The sequence below is a fragment of the Vipera berus genome, assembly GCF_964194415.1.
Source record: "Vipera berus genome assembly, chromosome: 6".
NCBI classification, from domain to species: Eukaryota; Metazoa; Chordata; class Lepidosauria; order Squamata; family Viperidae; genus Vipera; species Vipera berus.
The window spans coordinates 2,705,139-2,720,185 of record NC_138208.1 but is presented as its reverse complement, the minus strand read 5'-3'; the positions used below and the strand labels follow the sequence as shown (position 1 = coordinate 2,720,185).

The 15,047-nt window shown below is 46.6% G+C and overlaps 1 protein-coding gene across 3 annotated transcripts in view; it reads left to right on the top strand.

The window, feature by feature from the left end:
* The window catches only part of TSPAN9 (tetraspanin 9), a 102,258-nt gene extending 88,730 nt beyond the window's left edge, over nt 1-13,528 (top strand). For 2 of the 3 annotated variants that reach the window (XM_081331353.1, XM_081331351.1), the window contains 6 exons: nt 454-645; nt 3,391-3,465; nt 5,593-5,694; nt 7,895-8,032; nt 9,381-9,464; nt 11,581-13,528. In XM_081331353.1, coding sequence (XP_081187479.1) covers nt 454-645; nt 3,391-3,465; nt 5,593-5,694; nt 7,895-8,032; nt 9,381-9,464; nt 11,581-11,652 — 663 coding nt within the window. In that variant the 3' untranslated portion in view covers nt 11,653-13,528. The remainder of the gene's footprint in view (nt 1-453; nt 646-3,390; nt 3,466-5,592; nt 5,695-7,894; nt 8,033-9,380; nt 9,465-11,580) is intronic. The other variant, XM_081331352.1, reaches the window with a different exon arrangement.
* Nucleotides 13,529-15,047: the final 1,519 nt, after the last annotated feature.

The window sequence follows — 15,047 nt, the reverse complement described above, 5'->3', positions numbered from 1 at the left end:
GAATAGCTTGACTCCCTCTTCTTTGGGGCAGCCCCTGAGATATTGGAAGACTGCTATCATGTCATCCCTCGTCCTTATTTTCATTAAACTGGACATTCCCATTTCCTGCGACCGTAGTTCATATACTTTAACCTTAACAAAATAACAGTTGGGAGGGACCCTGGAGGTCTTCTAGTCCAGCCCCCTGCTCAAGCAGGAGACCCAAGTGGCTGTCCAGTCTCTTCTTAAAAGTTTCCAGTGATGGAGCACCCACAACTTCTGGAGGCAAACAGTTCCACTGGTTGATTGTTCTCGGTGTTAGGAAATTTGTCGGCAGCCCCCCCCCCTGCGGTGGGGAGTAGTCCAGGGCACAGTGGTGCCCCCCTTCCCTTCACCAGCTCCAGTGCCAGTCTGTGTGGCAAAGGCCCATGTTTTTCACTCCCTTCTCCCTCTCTTTTCTCTCTCTTTGTGCAGTTGTGCGGCTGTGGGCTCCTAGGCGTGGGAATATGGCTGTCCGTCTCCCAAGGAAACTTTGCCACCTTTTCTCCCAGTTTCCCGTCGCTGTCGGCTGCCAACCTGGTCATCGCCATTGGCACCGTTGTCATGGTAACAGCCTTCCTGGGCTGCTTGGGTGCCATCAAGGAAAACAAGTGCCTGCTTTTAAGCGTAAGTTGGCTTGCGGACGAGTCTCCTGTTTCACGCCAGGGACTTGGAAAAAATGGCTTTTTATTTTCCTCCTCAAAGCCCCCACCACCGTTACAGGTCATCCTCAGTATGCTTAGTGACCACTTGAAGTTACAACGGCGCCGAAGGAAGTGACCTACGACCGTTTTTCACGCTTAACGACCGTTGCAGCATCCCCACGGTCAGGCGATCAAAATTCAGACTCGTATTTACGACGGTTGCAGTGTCCTGGGGTCAGGTGATCCTGTTTGGCGACTTTCTGACAAGGAAAGTCAATGGGGCAAGCCAGATTCACTTAACAATCGTGTCACTAACTTAACAAGGGCAGTTATCCACTTAACAACGGTGGCAGGAAAGGTCGTACAATGGCGCAAAATGTCTTCGCTTAGCCACAGTAACTTGGGGCTAAATTGACATCATACGTTGAGGATTGCCAAGTTTGACATCCAAGCCACACGATCAGTGACTGAATTTAGCTTTCCTTTTTTTTTCTTTTTTTTGTAAATTGGATTGTTCATATTTTTTTGTATGTGTGTGTGCATCTCACTCCCTGGCTAAAATCGCTGAACTTAGCATGTAGGAATCTTTTTTTTAAAAAAAATATTTTATTAATTTTTTAATTTTACATTTCAGTATTTAAAAAGCAATGTGTCTGGGTTAATCAATACTTCAATAACAAAATCTTTAGTGCAAATCTCAGGTTACAACATCAGATATTTCTTCTCTTTTCCCCTTAACATTTACTATCTCATATTCAAGCTAAGGTAAAGGGTAAAGGTTCCCCCGCACATGCGTGCTAGTCGTTTCCGACTCTAGGGGCCGGTGCTCATCTCCGTTTCAAAGCCGAAGAGCCAGCGCTTGTCCGAGGACATCTCCGTGGTCATGTGGCCGGCATGACTAGACGCCAAAGGCGCACGGAATGCTGTTACCTTCCCACCGGAGCGGTCCCTATTTTTCTACTTGCATTTTTATGTGCTTTCGGACTGCTAGGTTGGCAGAAGCTGGGACGAGTAACAGGTGCTCACTCTGCTACGCGGCACTCGGGATTCGACCCGCCAAACTGCCAACCTTCTGATCGACAAGCTCAGCGTCCTAACCCACTGAGCCACCACTGAGCTAGTACAGTTCTAATTATATCAATTCAATAAAAACATCATTTCTTTTATATCAATACATTTTTAGCTTATACATATCTTAAATTACATTCAATCTTCTTAAACAATCTGTATCCCGTTATTAATTTTTAAGAATCTTGAAAGATAAAAACAAGCTATTGGTGGAAACCACCTTGGCTACAGTCGCTTTATCGTAATCCGTTTATTAGTTTTACCCCCGAACCAGTTTCAAACACATCGGGAGTAATAAATTCACCTTCAGCTACTTTGAAAGTAAAACAAGGGGGGGGGGGGAGCTTTATGAAATTCCAGGAAAAAGAATCCCTGGAGAAGACCCACGTGCCCCTAATTTCAGGCTGGGGGGAATATTCTCAAAAAGCTTCCACAGTGCAGGTGGTCCCTGATTTATGACCAAAAGAGAGCTCAAAATTTCCATTGCTAAGCGAGACCATTGTTCGGCCCATTTTACAACCTTCCTTGCCGCAGTTATAATAATAATAATGAAATGATGATGATGATGATGTTGGAAGGGACCTTAGAGGTCATCTAGTCCCAAGTTAATCGCTGCAGTCGTTCAGTTAGTTACACAGTTGTTAGTGAATCGCCGTGGTTGTTAAATTAGGGAATCTGGCTTCCCCATTGACTGCTTCACAGAAGGTCGCAAAACGAGGACACGAAAGCCATCATAAATAAAGAGTCAGTTGCCCAGAGGCTGAATTTTGAACGCGTGACCCTGGGGCTGCTGCATAAGTGCAAAAAACAGTCATAACTCACTTCTTTTCAGCGCCGTTGTAACTTTGAACGGCCACTGAACGAACTGCTGTAAGTCAAGGGCCACCTTCTCAACCATCGGTGGCTGCCCAGTTGCCTTCAAGGGTGGCACCTATTGAGCGCAATGCAGCCATCCAACCGATCAAGAGTTGATTTGCCATCAGCGAGCGGAATCAGAACTGGCCCCTCGGTTGAAGCTGGGCAAAGCTTTCCTCCCAACTCATAACCTCCAGCTGTGATTTAAGCAGGAGCCGTTCGTTCAAGAAGCCACAACCGATCACAGTCCTGTTGCCCTGGGGGCACCGGCTGTCTTGGGGGGGGGATTGAATCGGAGGTTTATTTCCCTTGTTGTTTTAATTACGCTTAAGTAGGTTAATGTAAAGAGGGACGCGGTGGCTCAGTGGGTTAGGACGCTGAGCTTGTCGATCAGAAGGTCGGCAGTTTGGCGGGTCGAATCCCGAGTGCCGCGTAACAGAGTGAGCGCCTGTTACGCGTCCCAGCTTCTGCCAACCTAGCAGTTCGAAAGCACGTCAAAATGCAAGTAGAAAAATAGGGACCACTATGGTGGGAAGGTAACAGCGTTCCGTGCGCCTTTGGCGTCTAGTCATGCCGGCCACATGACCACGGAGATGTCCTCGGACAAGCGCTGGCTCTTCGCCTTTGAAACGGAGATGAGCACTAGCCCCTAGAGTCGGAAACGACTAGCACGCGTGTGCGGGGGAACCTTTACCTTTAGGTTAATGTAACTGTCCCGCTCGTGTTTTCCTCTCCAGTGAGATGTTCCAAGCCCTTTCCGTTCTCTTGATTATTCTGACACTCCACTGTTATTCTTTTCTTTCAGTTTTTTGTTGTTTTGCTGATCATTCTCCTGGCTGAACTGATATTACTGATTTTGTTCTTCGTTTATATGGACAAGGTATGTATTTACGTAGACACACACGCACACGGGCACAGGCAGAGAGACAGACAGACAGACCACTAGGCTGGCTCACTCATCCTCAGAACCAAAGCTTCTTTTCTATAGCATAATTCCTTGAAGGGGGGGGGAAACAACAAATACATGCATGCATGTTCCCTCAAAAAGACCATGAGCATCAGGCCAGTTTTGAGAGAAAAGGTACGTTCGGTGGAATGAAGAAAGACTCCAGATCTAGGTCAAGGAAGAGAGAAATTAACAGTTTATTTATGGTGCTGTGCGTGACCTGTCAAGAGAAACAGCTGCTGGTCTCCGCCAAACCGTAATTCTTTGGATTAAAATTATGAAACAATAGAAGGAAAGGTCTTTAGAAACGTGAATTTGCACACCGGCTTCCCAACGCAGAACCTACTAGGTGTATTTACAGCTGAATCGACTCGCTCCCAAGAGAAAAATCTGTTTATGGAGAAGGGAAAGAAGATAGGTCGAATAGAGACCTTTCTGCAGGACGGTGCTTTCATACCGTTGGTTTTAGAGATTAGCAATAGCATCGTTAATACCAGTAATTGTTAATAACGCTAATACTAATATAAATAATGTTTAAATACTTGTAATTATCGGTGTTATCTGGGTTTCTTTTCAATCGGTGGGGGCATGATGGACATTAATTGCATTTATTGATGTTATTTAAACGTCCTGAGTATCCTTGTTCTCTCCCAGCGGTGTCATTCTGGAAGGGAGCTGGGTGTGGGGTGCAAAGTTCCTTTGGCTCTTCTCCAAGCCTGGTTCCCTTCAGAAGGAGAGAGGTTGAACGAAACCCCCTGATGATGATGATGATGATGATGATGATGATGATGATTATTATTATTATTATTATTATTATTATTATTATTATTATTATTATTATTATTATTATTATTATTATTATTATTTTGAAGATTCAGTGCTGTCTCCACTCCTATATCAGGCCTCTGGGGAGGTCAGCCATCAGCAGGGGATCAGGAGTCATGAGTAGGCTGCTGGTTACTCAGACACATCAATCAAACTCTGGCTCACTTGACGGATGCAGCCAAGGACTTCCCCCCCCCCCTAGTTCTTGGAGTGGGGAAGGGGGAGGGGGAAAGCCTGGGAAAGGGGGAGCAGAGGAGCAGCCTCACAAGGCTGAGTGGCTACGTGACCCCTGGATTCAGGGACGTTCCTTTCCTAGTTCCAAGTCAGTTCTTCTTCCCCCAGACCAAACGGGCACAATTTGGTGTGTGTGTATGTCTTCCTGCACCCTTAGCTTCTTCCAAACAGCAGGTGACAGATGTAGCCGGGAAAGTCTTTTGCACAGAGATCTGTCTTGCGTTGAAATGCGCTTGTTCCTGGATTAGGAGGCCCTTCTTATGTGTTTCTTCGTGCCTGGGCTACTCTCCACAGGGCTGCAATGCGCATTTAGCATGGAATAGAGCTGGAAGGGACCTTGGAGGTCTTCTAGTCCAGCCCCCTGCTCAAGCAGGAGAACCTATATACCATTTCAGACAAGTGACTGTCCAGTTTCTTCTTAAAAATCTCCAGTGATGGAGCGCCCACGATTTTGAAGGCAAAAGCTGTTCCACTGGTTAATTGTTCTCACTGCTAGGAAGTTTCTCCTTAGTTCTTGGTTGCTTCTCTGCTTGACCAGTTGTCCATCCGTTGCTTCTTGTCCTGCTTTCAGGTGCTTTGGAGAATAGCTTGACTCCCTCTTCTTTGGGGCAGCCCCTGAGATACTGGAACGCTGCTATCATGTCACCCCTGTTTCTTCTTTTCTTTAGACTAGCCAAGAAAAGGGGTGACCTGATAGCAGTCTTCCAGTATTTGAGGGGCTGCCACAAAGAAGAGGGGTTCAAATTATTTCGAAAGGGCGCAGCTCCAAACACGTTGTAGCAGCTGTCATTTTGACTTTTTGGACGCTACTCTGCAGATGCCCCCTTCTGTACTTGAGGGATCTTTCTCCAAAAGCCAGTTTGAAGCCAGGAATTCTCCACCCCCGTTAGGGATGATTCTGTTCCGTTTGTCTCGTAACTTTACGCCATGCCCCGACCGAAGTCACGTGAAAATTTATACCTGCGGAAAGTAACAATTAAAACCATTCTTTCCATGAAATAGGTGAGTGAAAGTGCAAAGGAGGACTTGAAGGAGGGCCTCAAGCTGTACAACACAGAAAATAATGTTGGGCTGAAAAATGCATGGAATATCATTCAAGCAGAGGTAAAACATAAGCGCTTGCTTACATCTTTGCAAACCAAGGGCTACCAGATCCGAGTCAGAAACTAGGAAACCACCGCAGGATAGCTGATAAATCTTTGCTGCTCTGTGGCTGCCATCTGCTGGCATTTGCTAGCCCTAGCAATCCGCATTTTCTTTCCTTCTGAACGTAATAAACTCTGCATGCTGTATGTTGTCTGTTAATCTGTGTTGCTTGTAACCTGCTGCAACATCTTTCATGGCTGAAAAGTCTGCTGTCGTGGTTCTGATAGATGGAGCCAAATAAATTAGAACGCTGAGGCTAGAAGCTTCCTCCAAGAACATGTTTATTAGATACAAGATATGGGCACGGTCAAAAGTGAAACCAGGGCTGAAATTCCCTCCAAAGAGTTACACTTATCACAAAGCCAACCTTCCCACCCCAGGGCTATGCAGCCATCCTCGTTCCCCAATAGAATAGTTTGGCGGGCTTTCTGACAAAATGCCCAACCCTCTAATGCAGGGCTGTCAAACTCGCTACACGTCATGTGACGTGTCGCGACTTTTCCCCCATTGCCGGCAACGGGGTGGGCGCGGTTTCGGCATGACGCATCTGGCCTGCGGGCTGGCAGTTTGTTGTGACTCAGGGCCAGCCTGTGGGTCCGGCAGCCGGCTCAGATGTCTCGGATGACTCAGATGAGGGGGAGGAGGAGGGTGTGGAAGACGAACTGGCTGATGACGGTTTGGAGGCTTCGCAGAGCCCCCAGCCGGGGCCCTCTTCTCAGCTGCGTGAGCCCGATAGTGCGGAGGATGATGACCCACAGCTGGCCCTGTTCAAGGACGCCCGACGCAGGAGGCAGTCGAGCAGGACCAAACAGAGAAAGGCTGTGGGACTCCTCGGAAGGAGGCACAGGGAGGCCACGCCCTGAACTCTAAATAAAAGGAGTGTTTGGGGAGGGGCTGGTTGCTGAAAGCAACCCTTCCGTTTGAGGATTCAAGTTCCAGTGTTTTTGTTTCTTGTTCTGTTGTTTGAGTAATAAATCTTGGCAGACGCTTTTCAGCCTTAGACGCTCTCCAGTCTCTACTGTTTGAACAGGGGTTTGCCTTATTGCAAGGCCGGTAGCAGGCTGGTTCAGAACACAGTTTGGCACCCCTGCTCTAACATAACTGATAGAATGACCTTGGTTCCCACGGGGGAGGGGGGAGAGACAGAATTGTTTAGACGAGCAAAGGTACTCCGCACCCCCTCCCATTCATGTGGCAACCTAGAACGAGCAAGATGGGAACAACCAGGTTTGTTGTAGGGTTGACAGTCGGACCCCCCCCCCCAAGGAGAAAGCCAACTCTGCAGAGGAAACAAAGAGAGAAGTTAGGAATCCCCCCTGAGTTTCTGAGGATGCTTGTCATAAAACCTTTGTATTAACCTGTCCGCCTTCACAGCTGTACGTTTCACCCAGCTAGCTTCTGACAAAGGGCAACTGTTCCACTGCACTAAATTGTGTAATTTTCCTTTATACAATCCAAAGTCAAGAATGCGTACTAAACCATGATTTCCATAACCACCTTTTATTGAGGCGGGGTTTGCCCACTGTATTAAAGCTCCCTGGTTACGACCCTGTACTGAAACATAACCAAATAAAACTCATTGCAGATTATTGTATAAATCCAGCCACTGTCAGAAAATGTTAAGAGCTAATGAGGCTTATTTATCTATATAGTACTAAAACGCTCGCTGTTGTGAACTTTAACTGTGTGAAATGGTGGGCAACCAGGTACTTCAAAGGGACTAAGAGCTAAAAGGTGTCCAAAATCCAGAACCCATGATTTCTGGGGGGATGAAATTTGGGAAAGATGTAGCTACTTCCGTGCTACCGGCTACTGTTGCTGCGGTTGCATGATGTTCTGTGACAGTTTCCCAGCCAATCTCACAATCCCTCACTTCCAGCGGCAGTCTTTTAACTGCCTGCTGGAAAAGGAAGGGAGGGAGGGAGGGAAGTAAGTAAGTAAGTGCCGTAACAAGTTTGAAAGTCACTGAACAAGGCAGGACTACCTATTGTAAGGTGCTTGGTCTCTTGGCCTTATTTTGCATGCATACCACGGCTGTTTTTGAAATATACACTCGTTTCTCTAATAATGTCGTGAACTTTAAGCAACTTCCTTAAGAACAGTAATCCTTTTTTTCCAAAACGTTCTGTCTCAGTCTCCTCCTTTTTCCCCCCAACAGATGCGCTGCTGTGGGGTAACGGATTACAGAGATTGGTACCCCGTGTTGGGTGATAACGTTGTCCCTGACAGATGCTGCATGGAAAATTCCCAAGATTGTGGTCGGAATTCCAACAACACCAGTTTGGTGTGGAAAACGGTAACCCATTATCTGAATGTTGCCTTCATGCTTACTCGCCCATAGATTCTTCCCGACGTAGTGGCTTCACTGACTTAGGAGTATTTATGACCACAGCTGAGTAAGGCGGTTGCCAAATGAGCTTTGCCCCATTTTACAACCTTTCTTACCACCGTCGTTCAGTGAATCACAGCAGTGGAACACGGTTGTGACGTGACTGCAGCTTCCCCCCATTGACTTTGTTTGTCGGAAGGTCATCAAAAGTGACCCCAGGACCTGCAACTGTTAAATTAGTGACACGGTTGTTAAGTGAATCTGGCTTCTTCCCCTGCTTGCCAGAAGGTCGCAAAAGGGGATCACGTGACCCCGAGGGGACACTGCGACCGTCATAAACGTGAGTCAGCTGCAAAGCGTCCGAATTTTGAACACGTGACCCTGAGGGATGCTGCAGCGGTCGTACGGGTGCTGTTGTCAGTTTGAACAGTCACTAAACAAATGGTTGTAAGTCAAGGACGACCTATAATAGTATCCGTCACCAATCCTTAAGTCCTGTAGGATTCAGTGGGAATTACCTCCAGGTAAATCAGGAGAGGATTGGGGCGTAAATGTGCTAATAGAGAATAACCATTGTTCACTCAGCCGTTTGGTCCAAGAATTGATCTGGTGCTAAAAATACTTGCGTCTGGTTGGTGCTTAGATTACAGATCACAGAGGGAACTCGTGCAGCTCTCTTGCATTCCACCAGAGAGGATTTAAGTACTGTGTAGTACATAAAAAGTAAAGTCACCTTCAAGTCAACCCGGTATCTTTCTGGAGGAGTCTTTGCGCAGCTTTCTTCAGCAGCGCTACAGATGGGACTGCCTTCTGGCTTCTGGGAGATATTTTCAGCTTCTCAGTCTGAGCTTAAAACAGTAAACTTCTCTGGAAATCTTCCTTCCAGGGCATTAGACATATAGCGATAAGATTCACGCAAAATAAATTTAGATAAGATTTTTTATTATTATTATTCTGCGTGCCGGAGACACGTTCCGAATGAAAATAACCTCGCCTTTGCACGTATATTGCAGCCAGCTGCCAAGAGAGGCAACATCTTGTAATCTGTAAGAAAAAAGAGAAAACGTTTAACCAGGGTGGGGAGCCATCTGTGCGTGAACAAAAGTGCAAAATTCATCTCCTTGATAAATCCTTGCCCAATGTCCTTTGAAGTTTTTTAATTCCTGCCGAAGGCGCTTGCTTAACAATAAGAACCCAGAGGGAGAAGACAAACGTGCAGGAGTCAAACCTTCCATTCTTGTTCACTGCGTCTCTCTTCTGCCCAAGATTGCTTTCGCTGTCAAACAATGTTTTAAACAGCCTTTTTCTTCTCCAGGGGTGCTACGAGAAGGTCATGACATGGTTTGAAGATAACAAACATATCCCTGGGGCTGTCGGGATGTGCCTCCTCATAATACAGGTATGGGCTAACTAAACAACGAGGCAGAATGTCCTCGATTTGGGATGTGGAAGGACCGGTAATTTTTATTTATTTATTTTTTTGCAAAAATGCAAGCTGAGATGGAAGTCATTGTGACTCCCAAGTAGGCATGCAAGGAACTGGCACAAGATTTGAACCGGGCTCTTGGGGAGGGGGGGGCTATGTCCGCTGAGTCAGTGATAAGTACATCTGGTGAAATACGTCAATGAAGATTCAATCGTCCAGCGTGCCTGGCTGAGGAATTCTGGGAGTTGAAGTCCACGAGTCATAAAAGAGCCAAGGTTGCCTACCCTTGGCCTAGATCCTCCAGGTCTTGGTGGACGCTGTTCCACGGGGTAGGCACCACTACAGAGAAAGCATTGAACTGAAGGTTACTTTCCTTCATCCTGGCTGAGGAATCCTGGGAGTTGAAGTCCAAAAGTCATAAAAGGGCCAAGTCAGAAGACTCCCTGCCCTAGAAGATTTTCTCTAACACCTAGTTGGGAAATTGTTTTTCTCATCCCCAAGTTCTCTGGAAAGATCAGTTGCCTGCAGATTCCCTTCTTGGATTCCTAGGATGTTTGCTGGGGATTCTCTCATGTTATAATCAGATCCTCCCATTGACTCATCTGTGGGACTCTTGAGAGCTGGCATAGGATCAGAGGCAGGGATTCTCATGGATGTTCCTGGCATTCTTGCAAGGGATCTTGCTGAAGGTCCCTGTCAAACTAGAGATCAACCCACCTTGTATGGGTTCAACCATAAGAGTTTCTTGCAGATATGAAAAGACACGGTGGACAAACGACGGGGTCTAGAGGTGAAGATGCTCGCCTCCCACTCGGAAGGTTGAAAGTTCAATCCCAGACAGTGGCAGAGGTTTCCCTCCCGGGGTGCAAAGAAAGAAATATCTGCTGCAAACTCTGCGTAGGCATCAGGAAGGGCATCCAGTCAGTGAACGCTCAGCTCTGTTCAGTTGCTCTAACATTAATTTTTTTGAATTTGAATTTTATTGAATTTATATACCGCCCTTTCCCGTAGGACTCAGGGTGGTTTACAGGGTATATAAAACAACGATACAAAAATTAAGAACAATTTGTTGTTGTTGTTAGTTGCGAAGTCGTGTCCGACCCCTCGCGACCCCATGGACAACGTTCCTCCAGGCCTTCCTGTCCTCTACCATCTTCTGGAGTCCATTTAAGCTCACGCCTCCCGCTTCAGGGACTCCATCCAGCCATCTCATTCTCTGTCGTCCCCTTCTTCTATTAAAATTTAAAAAGATTAAATTAATTAAAAAAGATTAAATTACATCCCTGAAAAAATATAAAACCCCAATTCAGGGATTACAGGGTTGTAAAAAAAGAGAAAGAAAAAGAAAAAGAAAGAAAGAAAGAAAGAAAGAAAGAAAGAAAGAAAGAAAGAAAGAAAGAAAGAAAGAAAGAAAGAAAGAAAAAAAAATGGAGGGAGGGAGGGAAGAAAAAGAAAAGAAAGAGAAAAGAAAGGAAGGAAAGAAGAAGGAAGGAAGGGAAGGAGAAAGGGAAGGAAGGAAAAGAAAAGGGAGAGCGAAAAAGTCAGGGAAGGAAGGAAAAGAAAAAAGAAAGGAAAGAAGGAACGGAAGGAGAGAAAGAAAAAGGAAGGAAAAGAGAGAAAGAGAAAGAAAGACGGCAGTCCAGATTTTATTGCAATGGGCTCTGTCTTGGATGACTCTGGCAGAGACCGTAGGCCAGGCATGTCAAACACAAGGCCCGGGGGCCGGATCCGGCCCGCGAAGTGGTTTCATGCGGCCCGTGAAGCCATCCTGGAAACGGAATGGCCCCCGCTGCCTTGGCCCTGGCCCAGAGACCCTCCTTCTGCCAGAGACCCTCAGATCTGTCCCACTCCTGCCCAGGCCCCCATAGGCACCCTTGATGCCAACGATGTAGAGCTGGCCACGCCCACCCAGTAGGCCACGCCCACCCTGGCCACACCCACCCGGCCCCCTGAGGGCAACCGCAATGCTGATGCGGCCCTCAATGAAATTGAGTTTGACACCCCTGCCGTAGGGGCACGGACCTTTGTAAAAGTGCCGTTTGTATCCCACCATTAACTCTTGACCCTCCTTCTCACGCTTGTCTTCCAGATTCTTGGCATGGCCTTTTCCATGACTCTCTTCCAGCAGATTCACAGGACCGGTAAAAAATACGATGCCTAAACATACCGTTTTCTAACTTCGTTCAGCCCTTCTCTGTTGCCATTAGGACAGGACGACAACTGCAAAAAAACAAAACGCAACAAAAAACAACGTGAATCGGTTTGTCTGACTTCGGGGGCTGCGCCTACCCTGCTTAGTTTACCGGTGGCCTCTTTTTAATCCCCAAGACGGATTAAAACTCAACCTGAGTATTTACAGGACCTTTTTTATATACCTTCCCGGTCATTGTTTTGCCAAAGAAGAGGGAAGCCATCCTCAACGCAAATCCGTTTTCTGCTCCGCCTCAAAGGCCCCTGTTTCTAACCTTGTAGTAGGTGGAGTAACCATCTAGTACTGATCAGTATTAGACCTCGGAGGGTAACCCACGGATGCGTCCATTAACTTTTTAAAAATAATTTTGTTTTTCTTTCTTTTTTTAAAAAAAATGGCTTGTACCCAACCTGGTACTGGGACTTGAATGAAGCCGTTCAGACGACAGCCCTGTGAAACGGATCTGCTTGGACCGAGAGATTTGGGTGGTGGGGGTACCTTACTGTCTCTTACAGAATATTAAGGATTTTCCTTCCTTCTCTCTCTCTTTTTTTTTTTCTTCATGTCCCCCTCCTCCCTCCCCCAAATTCAATGGTGCAGTCTTCGGAAGGAAAAAAAAAACACGAACAAAACCATTTTTTACTGTTCTAAATTTAAAACCGGGAGGAACGATGCGGCTGTTTCTGTTATGATAAGTTTAAAGGAGGCTTGGCAGTTGTAGGAAGTTGCAGATGGACCAACACGCACACGCCCCCAAACCTCAGCTACGTGTCGCGTGAAAATTGCGCATCCTGCATGCTGATTGGTTGATCCGAACTTCCTGTCGGGTGGGTGGCAAGGCACGTTCCCCGTACTTTGTTGTTTGAGCGCACCCTCCCCCCCCAGCCAGAAGGTGAACCATTTGCCAAAGTATAAACGCTATGCAACCGTCTCCGAACGACAGACACAGATGTTCCCTGATGTGCAGAGACGCTGAAGTCTAAGCCAGGCTTAAGCTGGAATCACGCAGTAGGAATTCTGGGACCAGGGCAGATACTTGGATACATACATACATACCTCATATTTTTCAGTTGGAGATCTTTTCCTTAAGACAGGGGTGGGGAACTATGCCTCTGGTGGCGGAGTGGTGAGGATGCAGCATTGCAGGCTGACTGCCCACCGCTGGCAGTTCGATCCTGACCGGCTCGAGGTTGACTCAGCCTTCCATCCTTCCGAGGTCGGTCAAAGGAGGACCCAGATTGTCGGAGGCAGTATGGTGACTTTGTAAACAGCTTAGAGAGGGCTGTAAAGCACCGTGAAGTGGTGTATAAATCTAAGTGCTATTGCCTTTCCTTCCTTCCTTCCTTCCTTCCTTCCTTCCTTCCTTCCTTCCTTCCTTCCTTCCTCATTCTCCATCCTGGTGGCGCAGCGGTGAGAATGCAGCATTGCAGGCTGACTCTGCCCACCGCCGGCAGTTCATTCTTGATGGGGCTCAAGGTTGACTCAGCCTTCCAAGGTTGGTCAAAGGAGGACCCAGTTTGTTGGGGGGGGCAATAGGCTGATCCTATACATATGCTTAGAGAGGGCTGTAAAAGCACTGTGAAGCAGTATATAAGTGCTGTCGCTATTGCTATCTAATCCGTGGCACTGGTTAGAATGGAGCATTGCAGGCTAATTCTGTTCACTGTCAGTAGTTTGATCCTGACTGGCTTAAGGTTGACTCAGCCTTGCGTCCTTCCAAGGTCGGTCAAAGGAGGACCCAGATTGTTGCGGGGGAGGGGGGACAATAGGCTGACTCTGTAAACCACTTAGAGAGGGTTGTAAAGCACTGTGAAGCGGTATATAAGTCTAAGGGCTATCGCTATTGCCCTTTTACGACCTGTGGACTTCAACTCCCAGAATTCTCGAGCCATCATGGCTGCCTGAGGAATTCTGGGAGTTGAAGTCCACAAGTCCTAAAGGGGCTGTAGTCGTAAGGCACACTCTTGTCGTAAGGCACACTGTACGTGAAGCAAGCATCTCTTATCTTTTTCTTGGGGGGGGGGGAGTTAGAATTGGCTGCTGCTGCTTGATGGCAAACTGGTCCGTGTCAGGAGACTCGGCCGATGTCCCTGCCCTGGTTCTTATTTCTGGTAGTCTTAAAATAGGGTAGGAATGACATACTTTTGATAATTAGGCTGAGATGCCTTTACTGAAGCTTCGGTCTCTGATCTTTTTCTTTTTTTTTAAATCTACTTCTGTCAGAGGAGAGATAACCGTCGCTAGCAAGAACCAGCAGTCGTGGTTTTTTTTTAACATTTAACAGAATAAAGCAGCAATTTCCAAAGGGAGTATTCAAGTTACCCAGCCAAAAAAATAAATAAATAAATTGTGGGTCTCTTTTGCAAGGCAAGGTTTTGTCCATATCCAGAACGGGGTAATTCCAGGCTGTAGTGATGGCAAATTATGCTGACCCAATGGGGGTAGCCTGAGTTGTTGCTTCAGAGAAGCAAGACCGGAATTATTTGTACCTGAAAGTAGGCGACTACTACTAGGAAGTTGCATCCTTCCCCTAGGATAGATGCCTCTTGGTGCTTGTTCAAAAAACAAAAAACACACACAAAAGTCATCCCCACCTTTGCATCCTCTAAAAATAAGTGCATGGCGTAAGAGAGAAATATCGTTCTGGACAAAACCGCAAATCATGAATGATTCGTCTTCCTCTTTTACTTCCAGGTAGTAGACAAGATCAGGAAAGAGTTATTTCGTCTTGTGCATAATTAGAGCATGTAGGCTCAACTTGAGGTAGACCAGGGGTAGGCAACCTCGGCTCTTTTATGACTCGTGGACTTCAACTCCCAGAATTCCTGAGTCAGCTCTGCTGACTCAGGAATTCTGGGAGTTGAAGTCCACGAGTCATAAAAGAGCCGAGGTTGCCTACCCCTGAGGTAGACTATTGTGGTGTAAGAGAAACCATACGCCAGCTGAAATGCAACCTGAAGCTCCGGCAATCTTGGGAATAATTCACGGGAAGCATCTTGAGATGTGTAATTCATAAACGACATCAAATTAGGCGTTTTGTCGGAACAAGGCAATTTGGTTTGGAAAGAACTACAGCATTTGCCTCATTTAAACTTAAGAGAGTAGGAAGTTGACAAAACCTCAAGGCATATTTCTTAATTTTTATTTTTTTTTTTTAAAAAAGGAGATGCCGTTCCACTATATTCCTTTGCCCTGTCAGCGTGAAAAGCGTCAGTTCCAAAGTCACAATCTTTTGAATAAACCAAAGGCGAGTCTCGCACGTGGTTGTCTTACATTCTTTAGGAAAAAAAATTTCATCTCCGCCTTTGTTGATGAGAAAGAACCGTTTGAGACGATTCCTTAAAAAAACCCCAAAACCCCTGAGT